Here is a 21,004-nt window from a genome sequence, read left to right on the forward strand (position 1 = left end):
TGTACACACGTGTCTTCAGATCCAGAAACCGTGAACTGACATGACACACATGGGGAGTGTTGGAGGCAGAGGAGAAAAATCAACTCTTAAATAAGTTGGTACACAAAACTCAACAGAAGATTACAGATGCATAAATAAGTAACAACTTGGTGCAAGGGTGGATCCCATTTTGAGGGACATGGAGAGCTTGCAGGTGGCTGGTTATATTATACATATACTGTCCATATACGTATATGCAGTTAGGATAAGGAGCAAGAGGCCAAAAGCTGTCACACAATAACTCAGAAGCTACACACTATGGCAGCCAGAAACTGGGATCAGCACTTGGTTCATATCAGCTAGCAGCTGTGAGCAGACTGCATCATGTGCAGACATCTTGTAAACACTGCTGCCTTGCCAAAGCAGCAGCAGAAGCAAAGTTTTATAGGCAAGCTAGCTATTCTGATGTGCCAAAGCAACTTAGCTGTAGATCAACTACCTAGCCACAAACTACGGCTGTTCCACTGATGTAGATACCTTCACCGCTTTACACAAATTTACTCCCTTACTCTAATCCCAGGAGCTTCATGCTCATCGGTTTTCTAATAGGGCTTAGAGGACCACATAAAAAGAGCAGCTGAGCTCTACCATCCTTCAACTTTCCTGAGGCTTACCTAAATAACATGAACCCCATGCCAAAGGAGACACAACAGCCATCACTACTCCTAGAGAGCCCAGCTTCAACCTTATTCTTCTTGTTTTCTTCACCAGATAACTAGAGTTTGCAGTTGCTACAGAGAACTGCAATTACTTTACGCACTCTCTGTCACTTAATCTTTCAACTGCAAGAAAGCCCCATATTCTTTTAGTCAAGGAGCTGGTCAAGAATAACTAGTCCAGTCTTCGGTTTACAAAGCAAATCAAAGCACTCAACTAGATTCCTCCTTCTACTTTCCTACACCCAAGATAATCTCCCTGTTTGGCCTGCCTTCAGAAGGGTTACAACAAATGTTGACTTCATGCAAGAATGGACTGTCTGAGCAAGGCGTGCATGCACACTCCCCCTTCCTCCCTCCCTCCCTCCCTCCCTGTCCAGTCATGCAGTAGCGACAGGGCCGTAAGTTCCAGGGTTAAAGTACCAGCTCAGCTGCTGAAGGCATGGAGAAGAGACGGGCAGGGTTATTGTGCATTGGAATACATAGAACATCACCAAACTACCTCCAGGGACTGTCTCCAGCCACGCCTGTACCGCCTCATGGCGTACGGAGGGAAGGTCGGATGCTGAATTTAAAAAACAATAAATTGTAAGAAATCAAAATTAGACCATTGGTAAGCGTCTAAAACAGAAGAGTGACAAAGGAAAATTTTTCAGTAGCAAATACAGGAATAAAACCTATGAGATGTTAAACAACTGATTCCAGGCTTGGGATTTAAATCAAGATAACATACACATGTCAGAGGCCTAATCTTTCTCTAGGATCTGTAATGTTAGAGGAAATATGGACAGCACATTGCATCTGACCAGCAGGTTGCTGCTGCTGTGCTCCACTTGAAACCCTACAGAGGAGGGAAACTCATAGATGAAGGAGCTGAGCAACAAGAGAGGGGCGGTCATAACGGGCATCTCAGAACCTGCACTGCCTGGGTGCAAATACCAGCAGTTGAAGAAGAACACCCAAAGCAGAATGAGAGGGGCTTCTGCATGCCATCATGCTATCCCAGGCTTTCAGATCAAACCCTATCACCACTGACACTCTGATGGGCTCTCCAAACACCTTATATCACAGAATACAACTCAGCTAGAACAAATTTGTCTACTGAACTCAAATTTTAAACTTATGGTGTATCCACAAGCACTTATTGGTGATAGGCCTTTAAAAAACAAAACCAAAACCTGCTGATACACCTGCACATACCTGTACTGTACGACAAAGTAATTGAAGCAGCTAATCTATTGATCAGGATTGTCCTAGTTTGGCCCAGATTTAGGGGAAGGGGAGGAAATACTGCCTTTCTTCCTAAAGGAAGCTAGAAAGACAACAAAATCAATTTGGAAGGATCAACACAGGTTATCCTTTCTTTTGCTGACAGCTGTACCAACACACTATGGAAAAGTAGTAATTATAAAACACAACTTAAAAGAAAAACTCCAAAACTGTAGTGCTACAGACCCTCAATCAGAAGTTGAAGTAACTTTAATGGTAGTAAGCTTAAGAAACTGTGTTAACATTTTTTATTTAGAGTTCTTAAACATTAAGCAACTACTCTAGCAATACTGAATGTTACAGACAGTTGAATACAGCTTATTTCTGTGGTTGCAGTGGGAAGGAAATACCCATCTCTTATTTGTAGGGAGCAGATTTCACACGAGAAAATGGCAGTGCATTCTACAAACTGCAATTATAAGCATAGCCAAACTGATGTGGAACTTTGTATCAAGTTGGACCAGGATTTAAAAAAAGCCAAACATCCAGAACTATGAGGAAAAGATAATTATTTGGAATGGAATATGATCAGGCAACATGAGGTAGAACCCTAGGCTCTTTTAATACAGACCAGTCACTAACTTAATCTCACTAACTTAATCTCACATTTCCTGTAAAAGACACCCTTCCCAAGGCATACTTACTCCCTCTACAAATCTGGCACAATGGTTACAGACTACACAATGGTTACATCACACATCAACTGCATGGTTAACTTTTAAGCCTAGGCACCTATGACATACTTACCTTAGACACGCTATAATACAGTTTAGAATAAGGTCAGCAGGCACTGCTGGAGGCACTTACAAGTGAGCTAGACTGTTGGCATTTTCCCCCTCCAAAGTTTTCCTCTAAGTAACTGGCAACTCAAAAAGATTATACCTCACTTCAAAAAAATAGATATACTGTCAAATCTTAAATACGGGGAGTCAAAACCACCACTGGTCAGATTTGCAAGCTCTTTGAACTCCATTATTCCCTGCTAATAGCGGATGCAGTTACAGACTTTGAAAAGCAGCACCAGAGAAATACACTCAACACAGAAACCAACTCTGTTCTATCTTTGCTGTAGCAGCTACACAACACAGCCCTTCAGCTTTCCCTAAAGAGGCGTAGAGTCCTCGTTGCGACAAAAAGCATGTGACAGCTTCCACTACTATCCCTAAAGTCAGTTACCCAGAGCTGATTTCCAGCACTATCAAATCACGTGTGTAGTGAGGAAAAATGCTATGGAGTCAAAGCAGGAAGGCAAACGGGTCAGAAGAAGTCACACCACCACAGAGCTCAGAAAGCAGTCATTTTAAGTAGACACTGACCTGAAAAGCAAAATGTTTAACCAAGTGTAATTTCAGTGTAATTTGAAAGTAGTTCCTTCAATCACTGCTGCCCCTGCTGTAGTACACTGCTCTTGAAGCCACAGAAGCAACAGAGTTAAACAGCTGCAACTGTGATCCAGGAACTGTTGGTGCAGGGCTTGGGGGAGATTACCTCTGGAGGTGGAGGACTTTGAGGTTGGGACCATTTTTTCCTCCTCCTCTTTTTCACGGATGTGTGTCCAGTGCACATCTGCCAGGATCTCCAGAGGATCAACAGGATTTACAATCTGCTGCAGTCTAAGGTTTCCAGCTAGCAGGAGGAGGGCATGGCATACCAGGTTGTAGGCAGGGTGGTATGAAGGAGAGGGAGGAAAAGATGGGAGAACAGCGGAAAGGAAAAGGTAACACATCATAGGAAAGGAAATAAGAAAAGAAGAAAAGAATACATTACTGGCTAAGATCAGTTTTCAAGACAGACAGAAAAAGCGCAGCATTGTGTGTGCACGCATACACCAATACAGCGCTCCTCATACTCCCCATCAAAGCTGAATAATGCCATTCCAAAGGCAAAAAGATGCTATTAAAAACTTCATTGTAGATTATCTCTATTGCAAGCAGCTTCGCTGAAATGAAAGACATTCTCTGGGTGTCCAACAGTATGTGGTATATATACCAATTTAGCAGAAATTTCCAGCTCCTTCAGCCTATCCATTATGACTATTGCCAAAGACATCTTGCTGTTAAAGGCTAGGGACAATCTGCATTCTAGTTTGATGCACCAAAACAAAAGGTCTCCTTTCTATGCTGGGTACATATTTCTTTGTGAACTAAATTACACGATGGATCTCAGAGTTTTACGTCTGTGTGTGCGCATATGCACACATGGGTGCACACTTACTTTAGCACTTAAAACACTACTTTGTTTACTCCGGCTCTTTCTTACTGACTTGTTCAAAGGGTAGAATTCTTTTCTGAAGAATAACAGCATTTTCATTATGACTTAACAGCCCCCCAGCTCCCCAGAAAGGACTTCCCGTCACACAAATGAATTTGTTAAAAAGAAAATTGCATTACTCCTCAATTACCTGCCTACACAAAGCTCAGCTACTTATGTAGTGTCAAAGGGAACAATGCGCACCCAAAGCAACTGATACGCAATTTGTTTAACTGCTGCAGAATACCCATCTTGGAAGCATCTACCCTGAGGTATTATATTCATAGACCCTGTCACTACTGCTATCTGTTACGGGACTATAGCTCAGGTTTTATTTACCCATAATAAAATAACTCATTCTATGGGGGACAGGTGTTCAGCATCTGCAGGAGTGGTCTTCAAAAGCAAGTGAGTGAGTCAGCCTAAAAGGAAAACGCTCACTTACTTTATGAAGTAAAAGTCAATTTTCACAACAGCTGGATTACCACTGAGTATGGTAAAACACTGTTTCAGCAGTTTAAAGCCTCAAAAGCAGTTAGATTTTCATATGGTGCACTAGTGTTTGAAGGAAACAAGAAACATTAGGAGCATTTAGAGGTCGCACTCATTAATTTCTGCTGTCTCGTTTTAACGAAGTTCCTCTCTCCCGGCCATATTTTCCCCAGATGTGACAAAGTGTTTGGGACTTCCGTTTCAGGAATGACTATGTGTCAGATTTGGCATTAAAACTGCAGAAGAAACAGGCAGAAGGAACTGCAGGAAGGACAGAGTCACCAGTTGGTTATTAAAGGGGAAAAGGGTTCAGACGCACAAACTCAAACGCAGAGCAGGATTCACAATTCAGCCAAGTATTTAGCAGTTTTATGTCTCTGTCGCCTCACCAGAGAGTTTTTGTATCAATTAACACAACCACGTGGTCCACCCGCGCTACTGGACCTCCTGCAGGGACAGGAACCTGGGCTTTTCTCACTCCGTACCAAAGCACTCGCATGCAGGCCCCAAGATGAGTAGAGTTAGCATTTGCATTGCCACACAAAATTTTGTGTTAAAAGGTTTAGGTTTGCCAGCAATGGCTGAGAAGTATATAGTCACTCAGCAAGGCTCAGAAAGAGCAGGTCCCACGTGATCTGCATGTTTTAAAATGGATTTATCTGGGATTTAGACCGGTGTAACATACACACCTTCAGTTACTCCACAAGTCTCTAGACAGAGGCCTGAGCCTGTCCTGATTAGGACACGGGTCCTTCTCACCTTTTCCAGTAAATAAATAGCAGCACAGCCAGCCATGAAGGACTGCTGCTTAGTTAACATGCAAACCTAACGTTGTCTTGAGGTCTAAATGCTTGAGAATTTCAAATGACACCTGGTATAGCGTTCCCTCAAAGCTGCCTGATAAGCTTTGCAGGAAGCCGGACATTAATTGCACTTACATTTGGAAAGGTAGCTTTCCCCTCCAGTTCCACCATAGCACCTACCAGCACTTTATAAGAAGCAGGCAGTCTCAATGTTGAACTTTTAGGGGAATGAGAAGCCACCTGCAAATCAACTCCTTAAGAGCCAGGTCTAAAGCACACTAGCAACTGCAACAGGGGGAACTTCTTCAGTTATGCTTTTCAGCCATCACACTAATACTTCTCATTCTTACCATCAGAAAAGTTAAATTGGAAAAAATTATAACACCTCTTTTTTTTTTTTCTAAAAAAAAAAAGTCAGCAGCTAAGCCACAGTTGTTACAACCATAAGCTGCAAAATATGCAGTCTGACAGCTGCATATGCCCTCTTACCTGCAGGAAGGCACTTGGATTTTCCTCTTATATATTCTGGCTCTAATGAACCACATTGAGGGAATAAAGGATTAACAAGCTATTAGGACCAACTGCTTCAAAAAAACCCAACCATCAGAAATAAACTGCAAGAGAATGTATCATGGAAAATAACACAACCAGTTAGATTGGAATGTCAGATTAATTTTATGTCCATTGTATGACTGTTTGAAAAATCTTGAGGGATCGCCACAGCTTGATTAGCTTCCCCCACAGACTCACTCCACAGACACACACTTACAAAGGACAACAACAAAAAAATGCAAGTTTGCTGACACAGGCAATCTAAAGGCAGTACTTCTGATGTGTCACATGTGTCTGTCATATTATTGCACAGGTGCAATTAGTCTGTGTGTATGGAACAAATCTGAAACTCCTGAATACATGGGGGTTGCTGTTCATGCACATTACAGTAACAAATTGTCCAAGCTTTCTAGATGTCCTGAAGTACTTGGCAGCTTTATCTTTTGCCTAAAACCAGTGGCAATGTCGGACCCGATATATGGCACTTGGACGGGGAGATGAAGATAACAACAGCTACCCAACCAGTTTTTAGGGAGCTGGTAAAGCAATTAAATAAAACCCAGAAACTTCTCATGTGGGACCTGCTCTTTAAAACATTCCCTCCTCTTTGGGGGAAATGGAAGTGGAGATGGTATACGGGTACCTTTAAATGTACCCGTGTCCTCTTCATTTGAGAGACGTTGAAGCCAGAGGCCTTGCTGCAGCTCTCTCTCCCAAGGGCAATACTCCCCCTCTACAGCAGAGGGAACCACACATCCATATATAACACCAGACATGCGTGTACACACACAAGCGATGAAGAGAGAGAAAGAGAGAAAGGACAGAATCAGAAAGAGAGACTGTCTGGAAATCCAGCAACTCCCCATACTCCCGCTGTATTCAAAGTGTCTGACAGGAAAACTGCTCAACTGAAACAACATCCATCCAAGAACACCATGGTTTAGCAGACTGAACACACAACATCCACGTTACCATACTTAAAAAGCAGTCTTGACGTGCACAGACTTCAGTGATGCAGATACAGCTCCTACGCTGAAAAAGAATCCAAGCAGCCTGCTGAGCTCATCAACAAAACTGCCACTAAGACTCAAAAAACTGGACCTCTGCTTGCATTAGGTTGCCAAAGACCTTTACGAAGAAGCTCTTTGGAGTCTACTAGTCTTCACAGAAAGGAAATGTGAGTACAAAGACAAAGACAAGATCAGCGAGAATTTTGGCATGGTGGTGAAACACTGGAAACGTGTCTATTCTTAGCACAAACTTTGCATTTTGATGACTGAGACAAACACAGGGGAAGGAGTCTTTCTCTAAGATTTTCTACAGAAATCCCTCAGAGCTAAAATGGGAATCACCTGAACTCCCTGATTTCTCAAGGTCGTCTTTCAACTAAGGAAAGCTACAAGCAGCTCCTTCTGGGATGCCCTGATGACAGTTACAGGGCACTACCCCTTAGTGAGGCACTCTGCAAAACTGAAAACACTGCCTCCACAATGCTTCCAGTTTTTGCTGCCAAAGAACAAAGGGCACATTCAAATCCAATTCCCAATAATAAAAAACAACAATAATATAAAACAGTGTCACAAAGTTGTGAATTGTATATGTTGGCGTGGTGTATGGGAAGCATATTGTGTTGGTACTAGTGCTGTAACTGCCCTGTGAGCAAAGATCATCTGTATCCAGAATGATCCACCTCCTAAAGCTTTCCTTGACAGTAACTCCTTCAAAAATCAAAGTGATGAAGAAGTGAAAGAAAAAAAGTTTTCCAAGGCAAATTTTTCTCATTCTGCACAGCAAATACTCAAAACTCAGTTTTCCCTGCTGTCTAGTAGAAAGGAAGGACAAGTCAATCTGTCTAACCTTCGCTCGACTCCTCGTCTTCCTCCTCTTCATCTTCTTCCTCCTCCTCCTCCTCCTCGTCTTCTTTGTCCTCAATCTCATGATTTTCCTCAGCCTCAATTTCTTCTTCACTCTTTCCCTTCAGGAGGGCATGGATACGCACAGCCTCTTTCCATGGCACACCACCCAAGTCTGAAGGGGGTTGCTGAGGCAGCAGTAGTTCATCTTCTTCCTCCTCATCCTCCTCCTCCATCTCAGACTCTGAACTACTGTAAGGGTTTAGAAAAAAAGATAAAGAAACAACTTGTTAATGTTTCCTAGATCAGTCTTAGCTCACCGATAAGTTTTTTCAGTACATAGAAGTCCAAAACATACAACGGAAGCCATAATACTAATTTTCTGCTTTCAATATTTCATAGACATTTCAGTGACAGCATCATGTGTGGGCTGTAGTATGGTCCTTGCCCCGCTTCTTTTAAAGAAGGTGAAGCAGAAGAAAAGTGCTTGTGAAACCAAGTCCAAGTATTTGTGCAGCATTAAATGTTACAGTTCGTGACCATTCTTGAATACAGCAGAAAGAAACTACTTTCCTCATATCACATTGCTTTGGATAAACTGGTGCAAGAGTGCTTGGCAGTGTCAGAGTGTAGGTGGTCACGTCTTTCGATAATGGCAGCTACTGCTAGCATTTTGGATACCTAAGATGTTTTTGGCACTGGGTGGGGTGAATCACAGAAGGCTTTGGGAGTAGAGAGAATACACAACACAACTATCAGACCAAAGTATACAGCATGTGAACTAAGGAGAGCTGGAGGAAAAAAAAAGCCAACAAAAATTCCTCGCTTTTCTACATCACAGACAGAACTATAATACGTATCCAATTAAGTACACAGTGTACATAATGGCAAGGAACCGTAGGAAGCAGTGCAAGGATAATTACAATAATGAGATTATTATTCTCACAGCAAAGTCTAAAAGATGCAAAACAGTAAATCATTAGTGCTTTTTAGTAGACATCTCAGTTTAATTCTAACAGTTCCTCAGCACAAGCAGCAGGGGCAGAAATGTAACCGCCTATACAATGACATTTAGTCTAGCTCACTCTTACATGCTGGACTGCCTAGAGGTACTGGGGAGAAAGATGGTTGCATTTGTCACTGGAAAAAATAATGTGGAACTACAGCATATTCAGAGAACATATCTGCAGTGTGAAAAGGTCCTCTTCCTTTGTTCTTCCTTAATAGAGCATTGTCATAAAAAAGCTGCATTTATTACAGCAAAAGTTGGATGCTTCCCATATAAATCTGAAAAGGCCCAAATTCACCTGGACTGAAGGAAAAAACTGTTTGTGAATGGTCAAAGGTTGGGTGAATCATGTCAGAAAAATATTCTACTTCTGCTGCTTCTTTATGACAGCCATCACTGTAGTTAACAGCCTTTGGCAGAAGCCATTCCGTATAAACAATGAGAGGGAAAACCGACAAGTTGAAAACAATGAAGTTTGAATTTCATGTAGGTCTATAACTTGTACAGTTGTTGTAATTCTGTTTCCCGTACACAGACTCTGTTACATGAGCACTCAGCATGTGACAAATTAACACTTTCCAAAAAGTTATACATGGCAGCACCCTTTGTCTCATATTGCAGATAAGCATATTCAGGTGCAGAACTTCAAATTAATCTAACACTACACGAACATATCATATTTACGTGATTTTATTCATCTACTTGTCTGACTATTAACTTTGCCATCAAAAATAAAGAAAACACCACTTTTTCATGCTCTGATTGTCACATACTTCTGTCCATAGGCTCTTAAATTCTCCTCACTGTTCTACATATATATATAACACATTATTTTGTTCAAAATACAACCCACTTTTTCATGGCATAAACTGAATACTTATTTTTAACAGGTTGCCTGGTTTTCATGAGCTGAATACTGAATACAAACACTGTTGCATGCCACGGACTCAGTGTGTATTCCAGGAGACCGAAGCATATTCCAAAGGCTTTACGCAGATATTGTCACAGAGATAAAAAGTGATGTTCCCCTCCTCCCTGATCAACTTTCCCACCCTTTGGTATGGAAATAAACCTGACAGGTGCTGCATGCTGGGGTTTTTGTGTGCTGTCAGTAAGGTTTACTGCTGCTCAAACTGTTGCCATGACTGCTGAATGGGATGAGCTGCTGCTCATCAAACAGCCGGCTTATCGCATGTAATATTGACGACACAAATTCTTTACCACATAGCTCACTTTACCTTCTTTGGCTTTTATTTATAACTTGGTTTTTGTTTGACCTTTGAGTACTGAGAAATGAGAAGCTGAAGGATGGCAGTGACATGGCCTGGTATAGTGGGCGTTCCTTTCAGCATGGCAACTCTGTGCCACAGGAATTAATTCAACAGCTGAAACTTTTTTTTTCCCCTTTGTAAAGCACAGATCAAAGACCAAAGTAGGTTGCTTTATAGAACTTTTATAAGCAGTTGAATATCTCATTAAAAAGGTGTACCTACACATTAGTGCTGAGAAGAACCAAAACCTAAACTGTGGAAACAAAGCTCTTCTCTTCCCTTGCCATACAAATGCATACAGCACAAGCTGCCCTAGGACACTCCTTCGAGAGGCCACAGGGTATTATGCCAAAACTGCAGATGACATACTGGGAGTTACTGCAAGTTAAAGGGGATGAATAAGGCATCTAAAGGGTTTTCTGCCCCTCAAAAGCTGTTTAGTCAGGGTTTGATTACTTAAATGACTTTTTTCTTATTGAAGCTTAAACAAGATTAACTCTCTTTTGAAAAAATATACTTTGAATACCGTTTCCTGTAAATTTGCTCTGCAGTGTGCATGCTCCTAAGCGTATGCACGATGGGAAGCTGTGCACCAAAATGCATGGTCTCTGCTTGATTTAGAGTTAACACCTCAGTGAACCTTGAAGCCCAATCCATTACTCAGTAAGACACAGAGAGAACAAAAAGTTCCCCATCTCCTCCGCCTGCTCCTAACCCTGTGGCGCTGCACCAAGACAGTGAAGATGATCAAATCAGGGCTTTGGTTGGCTTGTTGCAGGAGTCAAACTTTTTTCTTTTGTTGCTGAAAAAGTGGTCAGACTTTTTCCCCCTTTTTTTTTTTCTCTCTCTTTTTTTTTTCCAGTCTTTCTGTGAGTGGGTAGAGCTGAACAGAGGATACCCAATAGTTACATTATCTAGAAAATTCTTTCCCTGCTCTTGGGCCCACACAGACTTATCAATACTCTGAGTAAATTGCTTGCCATATTTGGATTTGGAACAGAAATTTTTCCAGGCCAAACTGACAGGGAATTTGATGTATTTTCTCTTTCCTCTCTATCATAGAGTGTTAATTGCCCACTAAACACTGATTTTTACGTGCAAAAAGATATAATTCAGTCTATCACAGACAGAAATACTCAGTTTAATAAAGGTTATGAGAATGTATGTAGGACAAAGGGAGCTCGATGTAACACACAAGGAGAGAAAATCAAACTCGTTAACCTAATAGTGTACTGCCCTCAGTCTCCACAGTCTTGCGAAACACCTCCTGGAGATGATGAACAGCTTCATGCCAAAATGTCAAAACTCCACGTTTTTTTAACTAACTCTTCTCCTCCTTTGGAAGTCTTCTGCCATTTATTGAGAGGGCCTACTGTGTCCTGATTTACTGAAATCAAGACCAGGAATAATAATGCTCCATGCCAGCAAATTTTGTTTTAGAACTAGAAACATAAAGGACTAAAAACCCCTCAATATCATTAATGCATATATTGTCACAGCTGATATCATTCCTAGGCCTCAGCAGAAAGCTAAAGGAAGGATGAGTGAAGCAAACAGAGTTTGCATCTCCCACAAATAGTCCCATGATTATTCAACCAGAGCACTAGATAAGATCTCAGTTATGTAAAATGTCAAAATAGTATCTTCTAAAGAAGTATGTTAAGAAATTAATGAAAAAGTATTATTTAGGTTTCAGAGAAAACAAGTTGTACAAAATACTAGCAATTGCCAGTCACTTATATGAAAGCCACACCATCATGAGTCCACATGTACACACTTTCTGTCAAGGCTGAGTTCAGGCTACTAAAAGTTCCTCCTTTCCAGATGCTGCATCTTCAAACTTATCAGATAAATAAACGACAGATTCTGTACTACATCAATCCTGTAAATATTTTAACGAACATTTTTATTCCTGCATTCTTCACCACACCAATCTAATTCAATCTCACATGTATAAATGTAGTAAGGAATTTCTCATACAGCCCTATACCTGTAGGTAATGCATACATAGAATATGTTTGTAGGATCTAAGTCTCAGGAAACCAGAAACAGCATTTACTAAGTTTATCTGAAGGACACTACTGGACAGACTGAGAGCTGAAAAGGTATGGGTTGCTATTGCTACAAAGGAAAGTAGATGATTAGAAACCATGTTAAGAGAGCAAGACTCTGCAAAAAGTGTGTGATTGACTATAAAGTTCACAAGCATTCTTCATAAAGTATTTTCTCTCAATGATTCTTGCAACAACTATTTCCAGTAGCTCTACTTGCATATATTTGGATCCTGGTGTGCTTATACATCATTTTGCAGAAAAAGGGAAATTTGTAAAGGTACAACATGTTTTTCAACAGCTATAACTATTGCTTCAAATTGATATCTCTCAAGCATTGCATCAGCATTCAGTCAGGATTACATGTGTGTCAAGCTTGAATCTTTAAACCAAAAGTGTTTTTGAATTGTAATGCAAAACATACAGAAAAGAAATTAACTTTGGAACCCTGTCCCATTGGAATCCATGTTCTGTTTGCTCAAAAGACTCATTTGTCTTTGATACGGTTAAAAAAAAAAATATTTAAAAAACCCTTCCAACTTAGGACTGAATTTGATGGTATTATGGTACTATAGGTGTCTTAAGAATGGTAGAACAGAAACTACAAGATAAAATACCTGTGTACATATGCAGAACATTTTCAACAACTTTAGAAAGGGCATCCTGGTAAACAATATGTTAAAAAAAGCTAAGGGAAAAGCAGGCAAAAGTCTGTTGGGATGGGTATAAAAAAGCTTACGGACAATGTGTGCTAACCTGCTGGGCACATCCTCTTCTGTTCCTTTGTCCAACACACTGCTCAGGTTATGCTCTGCTAGTGTCTCTTCAGGAACCTCTTCCAGTTCTTCTTCCCGCTGCAGTGACAGTCGGTAGTTCTCCAGCTCAATCCGCTCAGGTGTGCCACGCAGCCGCTTAGCAAGGCTGGGCTCTTCCAGTCCATTTACATTAGAACCTAAAGAATAAGCCAGTGAATAAACAATAAATGCAACAATCAGAACTGTAATCTTTTAAGGAAATTGAGCAATTGGGAGAAAAAGGGCATGAGGCAGAGGGAGGTAAATAATGCGAAAGAATACCTTATGTCATTATCCTGTTCGCCACTACTGGGGAGCCAGACTGCAAAAGGGAATCTTAGTGGTTTTGGCTAATAGACGCTAAAAAGAATGTTAAATGTCCTAGTTGAAAGAGGAAGTACGGACATTTTAGCTGCAAAAACTAGAGCTGCAATGAAGCCTATTTTAGCTGCAAAAACTAGAGCTGCAATGAAGCCTATGTAGTAAGTACTGGGGAAGACCTGGCCACAGACTGGATATACTCTATGAGACATAGTAGAAATGCTATGGGGCAATCCTGCTGCATGTTAAAATTGTTACCAGTCAAGGTAGGTCTACACAGTTAGGGAGCAAGAAAATATTATTACTACTTAAAGATGACAGAGGGAGGGAATGAGAAAGGCCCACTTGGAATGAGTTTTCAAACTTTTTTTAGACTTGAATTCATTTGCTTTTTAATCAGTGTTTGTGATTAAATGAACCCCAGGGAAAAATCTAGGTGAGATGTTTGCAAGCCCAAATACCACGAATCCCAAAAAATTGCAAGGACACGTGAACCAGGCCATTAGAGAATGGTAAACAGGAGCTTCATTCACTGTGGCACTCAATGAATTAAAACTCTAACCTGCATTCATCCATCTCTTTTTAAAATTCTAGTATTTTATCTTAAAAAACATGCCACCATTTACCCTTACCCAGCTCATTATTTACAGAGTACAATCTCCTAGCTTCTGTTTTGCTTTGCTAAACAAGCCAAGCCTTCCTCTCATGAGATAAGCTCTTCAGTGTGCTGATCAACCCCTAGGTCTCTGCACCTGTCCCAGTTTGGATTAATCTTTCCAGAACCTGCATGATTAGAATTGAACACAGCTTTCCAGAGGAGGCCTTATCACCATAACATACAACCCTGCCAGAAATCTCTCATCTGATACACACTGAGAACACACTTGCCTGTTTATACGCCAGATAATACTGGTGGCTTTTATTTATTGACTGATATTCAGGTCTTTCTCCTTCTCTGCTTTCAACTAATAAGCACCTTGCTGGCAGCCAAAATTCTCAACACTTTCTTAGTGCGTGACCTGGTACTTTCTACTATTACATTTCTATTTTTAATATTACAGTCCGCAACATTTTGTAGCGCTTCGTGTATGACATGCCTATCCTCCTCCGCATTGATGAGGGTTTGAAATGTTGCCTCAGCAATGAATTTCATTAGCAGATTTTTCCCTTTTTTTGCCAGTAACCTTAGTGAAGGTATTACAAAAATCAGTCCCCAGACTATTTTTTGTGAAACTCCAGTCTGTAGGTGTCATTCAACCCCATTATTTCCTTTTTCAATAAAACCTCTAGTATTTCATTTAAGTCAACTTCTTAGCTACTTGACACTTCATGTACTACTCCCTCATTTTATCCAGTTTAAATAATTATTTCCATGTGGCAGCCTTCAGGTGCTTTTCTAAAGTCCAGACAGTTCAAATGCACTACATTTCCCTTATGGAGGTAATCAATTACTTCATCAATAAAAGCTGTCAGGACAGTCTGCATAGTCTTCGGTGAATCCATGTCATTTTTTATACCACTTACCTTCATAACATCAAAGGACTTCACTTGCAGAACTAGCAGTCTTTAGCTATTCCTTCAAAGAAGGTGTTTTATCTACTGCTTAGATTAACAGATACATACTTGGTCAGATAATTTTTTTTCTTTTTATTTTCTTTTGAATTGTTTATATGCACGTCATACTTCCGTCACCCAGTGGTCACATAGTATTACTCTGAATTAGACAGTCAAGGTACATCAGGACAGCTTGATTTAACCACAAAATTGTTACCGCAAAGCTCACAATTTCATTGTACAATTCTTCCACTCTCCTGAGACAAAGACTATTTGGTCCCATTTTATTTCAGCTCATTACAGTATAGTAACATTTTAATTTTGCTTCCAGCTTGATTGGGTTAATTTCCATTTCCAAATCTTGCTACACACTGACTTCTTTTGCTCCCATATCCAATGTCATTGTCCTAACTGAAACTGGAGGCCAATTCATTTCATTGCCTGACTGTACCTAAAACTGCATTTTATGTTAGCCCCATCTTCGCTGTGGACCCACTTCTGCTTTCCATTACCTTGCTTTTACTTACATGCTTAAAGAATACAGCTTTCCTTTCCTTTGCATCCTTTGTAGCTTCTCAGTTTAAGCCTAACAGCTCTTTTTTTTTCCCCCAAGGCAATTACTCCCTCAGTACCATCTTTGTCTTCGCACAAAACTACATAGGCCTTGCCATAGTAAGTGCCATTTATTTCCAATCCCTCTCAGAAAGATAAAATCTCATAAAGACAACTGCCAGGAGTGTTTTTCTCTCTTGCTTAGTATTGTTGAACCCTTCTATAATGTGGGCAAGTGGCTGCTGTGCCCTCAGCTGGAACTACAGAGCTTCTTTACGGTATAAACCACAGAAGCTTGCTCAGGTGGCAGGCGGGAACATTACCTTGCATTTACAGGGATACTGTGGTCTCTACCATTTCCTGCTGCTAAGCCTTATGTTGTGTTAATATTTTCAAAGTTTAATGGAACTGGACTGCCTTTTCCGCTGGGATTCACGTTTCATTTCATTCTCTCTAGACAGTGATACCACTTCAGCCAAATCTATTTTTGTAATCCGTGTTACATTCCCCAACCCTGAGGTCACAGTAACAGGGGAACTGACCTGGAATATTACTCTGCCACTTCTGGCTGACAGTGAAAAACCAAAAGGACTCTGGGTAACACAAGAACACCAAGGTGAGGGAAAACAAAGAAGGAATATACTAAATCATCATAAACCAAGAGTTTTTCTACTTGGAACTCTTTATACACAACAGAGCCATCAGCTAGGCTCAGCTTCTTCAACAGAAATATCTTTTCACAAACTGTTTTTAACTTGTTCTCTTCTGATGCATACCCCAACATAGCTGCAAAGTCCACAAGCAGAAAAAAAGGATGACAACAAAAAGAACAGGAACTTTTTATCCAACATTATTTCATTCCTCTTGTTTTCTAACAATCTTAAGGGGTTTTTGTCAGCCTTTTCGAAGAAAAACAACAAAAAAAGAAATATAAAATCATTCCCATATAATTACATGAAATAAATGGAGTATTAAAAATAAAAAAAGAAGATGCTTGTTTCAATGCTGTATCTGGGGTGGGGAGAAAGACTGGCAATCACTTTAAGGTAAAGGAGGACTGAAAATCAGGCTGACATCTGTTTATATGCATTTCATGAACGCATATGATCTTTTAGGTATGTTATTCAAAATACAAGTCATCATCACCCTTCTCGTCATGAAGACACAGTATAACTGGTACACAGACAATCAAACCAATTCTACCACAGCACAAACTCTAAGTGGGAGTCAGTGACTCAATGCAACTGTGTTAAAAAACCAGAGATAGAAGAGATAAAAAATCTGCCTAAACTTTAATGCAAAAGGATGTAGTCAAGCCAAGATGTCCTGTGAGCTTGACAAGTGCTCCGTGCCTCAAAATCTCAAAGAAGTAGGAAGGACATTCCCAGCATTTTCTTTAATTAATTTATACATCCTGATACTCGAGATGCAGGATTGGTCACATGCCTCCAGCTCACTTTCCAAAGAAAACAGCTCTACATCAGAGAACATGATACAGAAACTCAATTGATTACCAGCTTCAGCAAGGGAGTTGGGTCTATACAGACCATTTGGTCTACTTGGTCTATTGGTTTTGTTTTTAAAAGGTGCCATGAAGACTTATCTGGCTAGCTGCAAAGCCATTGTCAAACTTGCTACCAAATGTGAAACAGGAGAAATGCTAATGATAGCCAACTTTCTGCACCACAAAGCCATCAACTGTCAGAAGGAAAAACATTACAGTTCATAAACATACTTAAGGGATGAAAGTGTGAGATACAGGCATCGTTAACATAAGATGATGAACAATTTGCTCACAGAATGTTATAAAGTTCACCCCAATTCATTTGAAGCTACAGTAAGAAACTACAAATAGGGACAAGGAAATTTGAAGCTTTCCTACCCTCATTTCCTCCTATATGTTATATGCATGGGTAAGGTCTATTCCAGTGCAGTTCTTATAGACGCTAAAGCTTATTCTCTAATGTTCCTCTGGAGGGGAAAGGTGCTTCTCTCAAACCATTATGTTGTATTACCCAGACCGTTTTGTAGCCTGTTGGTGGGAGATAGCTGCAGAGTGCACTCATTATCTGTTAACGGACATTCTACCTTGTCAGTGCATCTGGGCCCACAGAGCCAAAAGTCTGCAACTAGTCACAACTGAGAGAAAAGAGGCTGATGAGGCTGCATTTGCCAGAAAAAAAAGCTATGTTACTAGCCAGAGAGGGGAGCTACCAGAAAGCCAAGAGCAGCTTCACATGCAATCAACTGATCCGTTAAAAATCCACAAACAACATCCAAAATAGGACACATTTTAAAATCTAATTCTTTACTTTGGAAGAGTCAGTGGGCCATGAACATTACATAGATCATCTGAAGGGACCTGTTTTTCTTAACAGGACAGGCTGCTTAGCTGTTGCATGAAAGCTGCCAGAGTCCTTTATTTAGCTCAGCCTTGACACAGCCTGCCTCCTGTAAAGACAACTGTACGATCAGAGATAACATTCCTACACTGAACTGCTCCTTGCCTGCATGAATGTGTCCTATTCCAGTAACTTTGGCAATTACTGGAAGGCTTGAGAAGCTCCTCTTGAGAGAGGATCTCATCTCGATTTTCCTCCAATACTACTTTGTTCTGTAAAACCTACAGGCTATTTTCATGAGCTAGATAAAATCATAGTATCATAGAGTAGTTTGGGTTGGAAGGGACATTTAAAGGTCATCTAGCCCAACTGCCCCTCCAATGACCAGGGACATCTTCAACTAGATCAGGTTGCTCAGAGCCCTGTCCAACCTGACCTTGAGTATTTCCAGGGATGGGGCAGCTACCACCTCTCTGGGCAACCTGTTCCAGTGTTTCACCACCCTCACTGTAAAAAAATTCCTCCTTATATCTAGTCTGAATCTACCATCTTTTAGTTTAAAAACATTACCCGTTGTCGTATGGCAACGAGCTATACTAAAAAGTCTGTCCTCATCTTTCTTATAAGCCCCCTTTAAGTACTGAAAGGCCGCAGTAAGGTCTCTCCGGAGCCTTCTCTTCTCCAGGCTGAACAACCCCAACTCTCTCAGCCTTTCTTCAAAGGAGAGGTGTTCCACCCCTCTGATAATTTTTGTGGCCCTCCTCTGGACCTGCTCCAACAGGTCCATGTCTCTCCTCTACTTAGGACTCCAGAGCTGGACGCAGTACTCCAGGTAGGGTCTCACCAGAGCGGAGTAGAGGGGCAGAATCACCTCCCTCAGCCTGCTGGCCACGCTTCTTTTGATGCAGCCCAGGATACAGTTGGCCGCCTGGGCTGCAAATGCACACTGCCAGCTCATGCTCAGCTTTTCATCCACCAATCTTGCCAAGGTTACTCCCTGACATAACACTTGCTGAAGATGCAGGAGAAAACTGGCGAACTGAGAACAATAAATTCTTCCCAAATGGAAACTACCTGCCTATTTTACTCGAATTTATTTTTCATTAATCATGCAGTACCTCTAGACTTCCTTTTCTTAGTCAAATCTGTGAAGATTGCAAGCTAAGTTAAATGTCATCTTTTGTGAAGTTTGGGTCCAGTATTTTGCACAGACTCAACTGTGGCCTTGGGGAGTTACAGGAATTCAAATATAGGAGTCTATTGTGAAACACATGCAAAAGGGGGAAAGAATTAATACATTTCTCAGGAAAATCTTCATTCTGGATTTCTCAAATCTTGTGCTTTTAGGATAATGTGAAACACTGTACCTGTTTGGTTTCACTCATCTTTTCCAAACTTCAATTACTTCTACCTCCACAAATTTGAGAACACAACTACATCAGATAAAACAACTCCTATAGAAACAGCAGCATATTGCATATGACAAAGTACAGAGATGGAAGATGGGAACTTTTCTGTGGGAGTTTAAAAGTGATGCAGTGAGCTCTGAGTCAGAAATGCTGAAAGTCCTCAGATTCCATTGCCATTAATTCCTAAGAAATATCTTTTTGGGTAAGGTTTCTGAAGTACGCTTGCAGTTCAGCAAATATTATCACTGAGGTATAGAGAAGGCAGCAAAAAGAAGAAGAAGATCCAGCAGCATTTTTAGGCTTCGCATTTTTCATCTGTATTAAAGTCATCTTGAGTTTCAGTTTTTTCCCCCTGAAGTTTCACCCTCACCCACTTCAATTCCATTAACTGCCTCTCTGTATTCCAACTCCACTTCTCATCGAAGGGCCTCAAAATGTTTTACAAGTATTAGCATATTAAAACAAACATATTTTGGAAATAGGTAAGTACTTTAGAGGCATTGCACAAGTCCAGACAAAGAGATTAAATACCAGCAAGGCAGTCTCACAACAAATTAGTGGCAGTGCCAGAAACAGGATCCAGAACTCCAACCCCTTCACTCTCAACTTCATTTTAAGTCAAGACAGAACACTTTGAAGTAAGAAAGGGACTAAAATATGTCAAATTTTAAGCATAATGATTACATGGTTTACATGAGCAGGTTGAGCAACAGCACGTCCTATGAGATGCTTGCTGCACTCTGCACAGTGTCTACAAAAAAAAGAAATCTTAGTACCGATGCCCGTTGTTGGATGCTGCACATATTGAAATAGTAAGTCAATTAAGACCTTCCATTTGAATAAGTGCAACTGATATCTTCTGAGGGATGTAGCCAGAAATCCTTTCCTTAATCATCTCCAAAATTATTATCTAGCCACTGTTAACAGTTTTTGTACTGCACAGTAACAGATACATAAAACGTGTAGGTAGCAACTCTAAACTGACCTGCAGAAGCATGCTAAATGGAATGGATTTTTTAAGGGTTAGGAAGAAGTTTAAGGTTTAAAATCTAGATTCATCCACGCTTTAAAATGTATCTTCTGTTTTAAGAAATGTCTCCAGGAAACCACTGGGAAGAGCCCAGCAGGTCTGGTGAATTCTTGTCACTGCTTGTTCACATAGCCTCACATCACATACTGCAGAACTGCACACGTCCTGGTAGGATCCCCTGAATTTTGATAAGCACATCCTCAGAGCCAAAAGGGGTAATATAACACCTGCTCAAATAGAAACAAGAATGTATTCATTCAAATGTAAATACTTAATAGTCATCAAATGTCAATGTTATTTTGATGTAATGCCTCACCTTTCTCTCTTACTATCCTAGGGTATTCCCAAGCCCTCACGGAGCCCGAATTACTCAGCTGTATTGAGAAGCCATCAAATCTTGAATTTTCTGATGTCTGTGTTTCCAGTTTGATCCATAATACATTCTGCTAAATAGAAAAGCCCTGAATTCAAAGAGGACAGTATGATAAGACAAACAAGTCTACTCATAAGCAAGATATCCAGAGTGTCCATGCACAGGATTCAAAATGACCTCAAATCTGAAGATGGCCCTACTGAAATTCTTCTGTAATGAACGCTTACCAATCATAACAATAAATAGGAACTAACTAGGCTTTCTGGAAGATACGTTCTACTGAGTCAAAGCTCTTGGAGTTTGAGATGGGAATTGTACATATGCAAACTGCCTTATGCAGGTTGGACTTGATCAATACAACTCTCCTCAAACTGACATTTTAAA

At 40.6% G+C, this 21,004-nt stretch overlaps 1 protein-coding gene across 1 annotated transcript in view; it reads right to left on the bottom strand.

Annotated features, from left to right (window-relative positions):
- The window catches only part of MICAL3 (microtubule associated monooxygenase, calponin and LIM domain containing 3), a 136,521-nt gene that overhangs the window by 37,124 nt on the left and 78,393 nt on the right, over positions 1 to 21,004 (bottom strand). The window contains exons 26-30 of the mRNA XM_059816307.1: positions 13,002 to 13,197; positions 7,919 to 8,166; positions 6,705 to 6,794; positions 3,453 to 3,590; positions 1,198 to 1,260 (exon numbers count right to left, since the gene is read on the bottom strand). Coding sequence (XP_059672290.1) covers positions 1,198 to 1,260; positions 3,453 to 3,590; positions 6,705 to 6,794; positions 7,919 to 8,166; positions 13,002 to 13,197 — 735 coding nt within the window. The remainder of the gene's footprint in view (positions 1 to 1,197; positions 1,261 to 3,452; positions 3,591 to 6,704; positions 6,795 to 7,918; positions 8,167 to 13,001; positions 13,198 to 21,004) is intronic.

The sequence above is a fragment of the Gavia stellata genome, chromosome 4 (assembly GCF_030936135.1).
Source record: "Gavia stellata isolate bGavSte3 chromosome 4, bGavSte3.hap2, whole genome shotgun sequence".
Taxonomy (NCBI): Eukaryota; Metazoa; Chordata; class Aves; order Gaviiformes; family Gaviidae; genus Gavia; species Gavia stellata.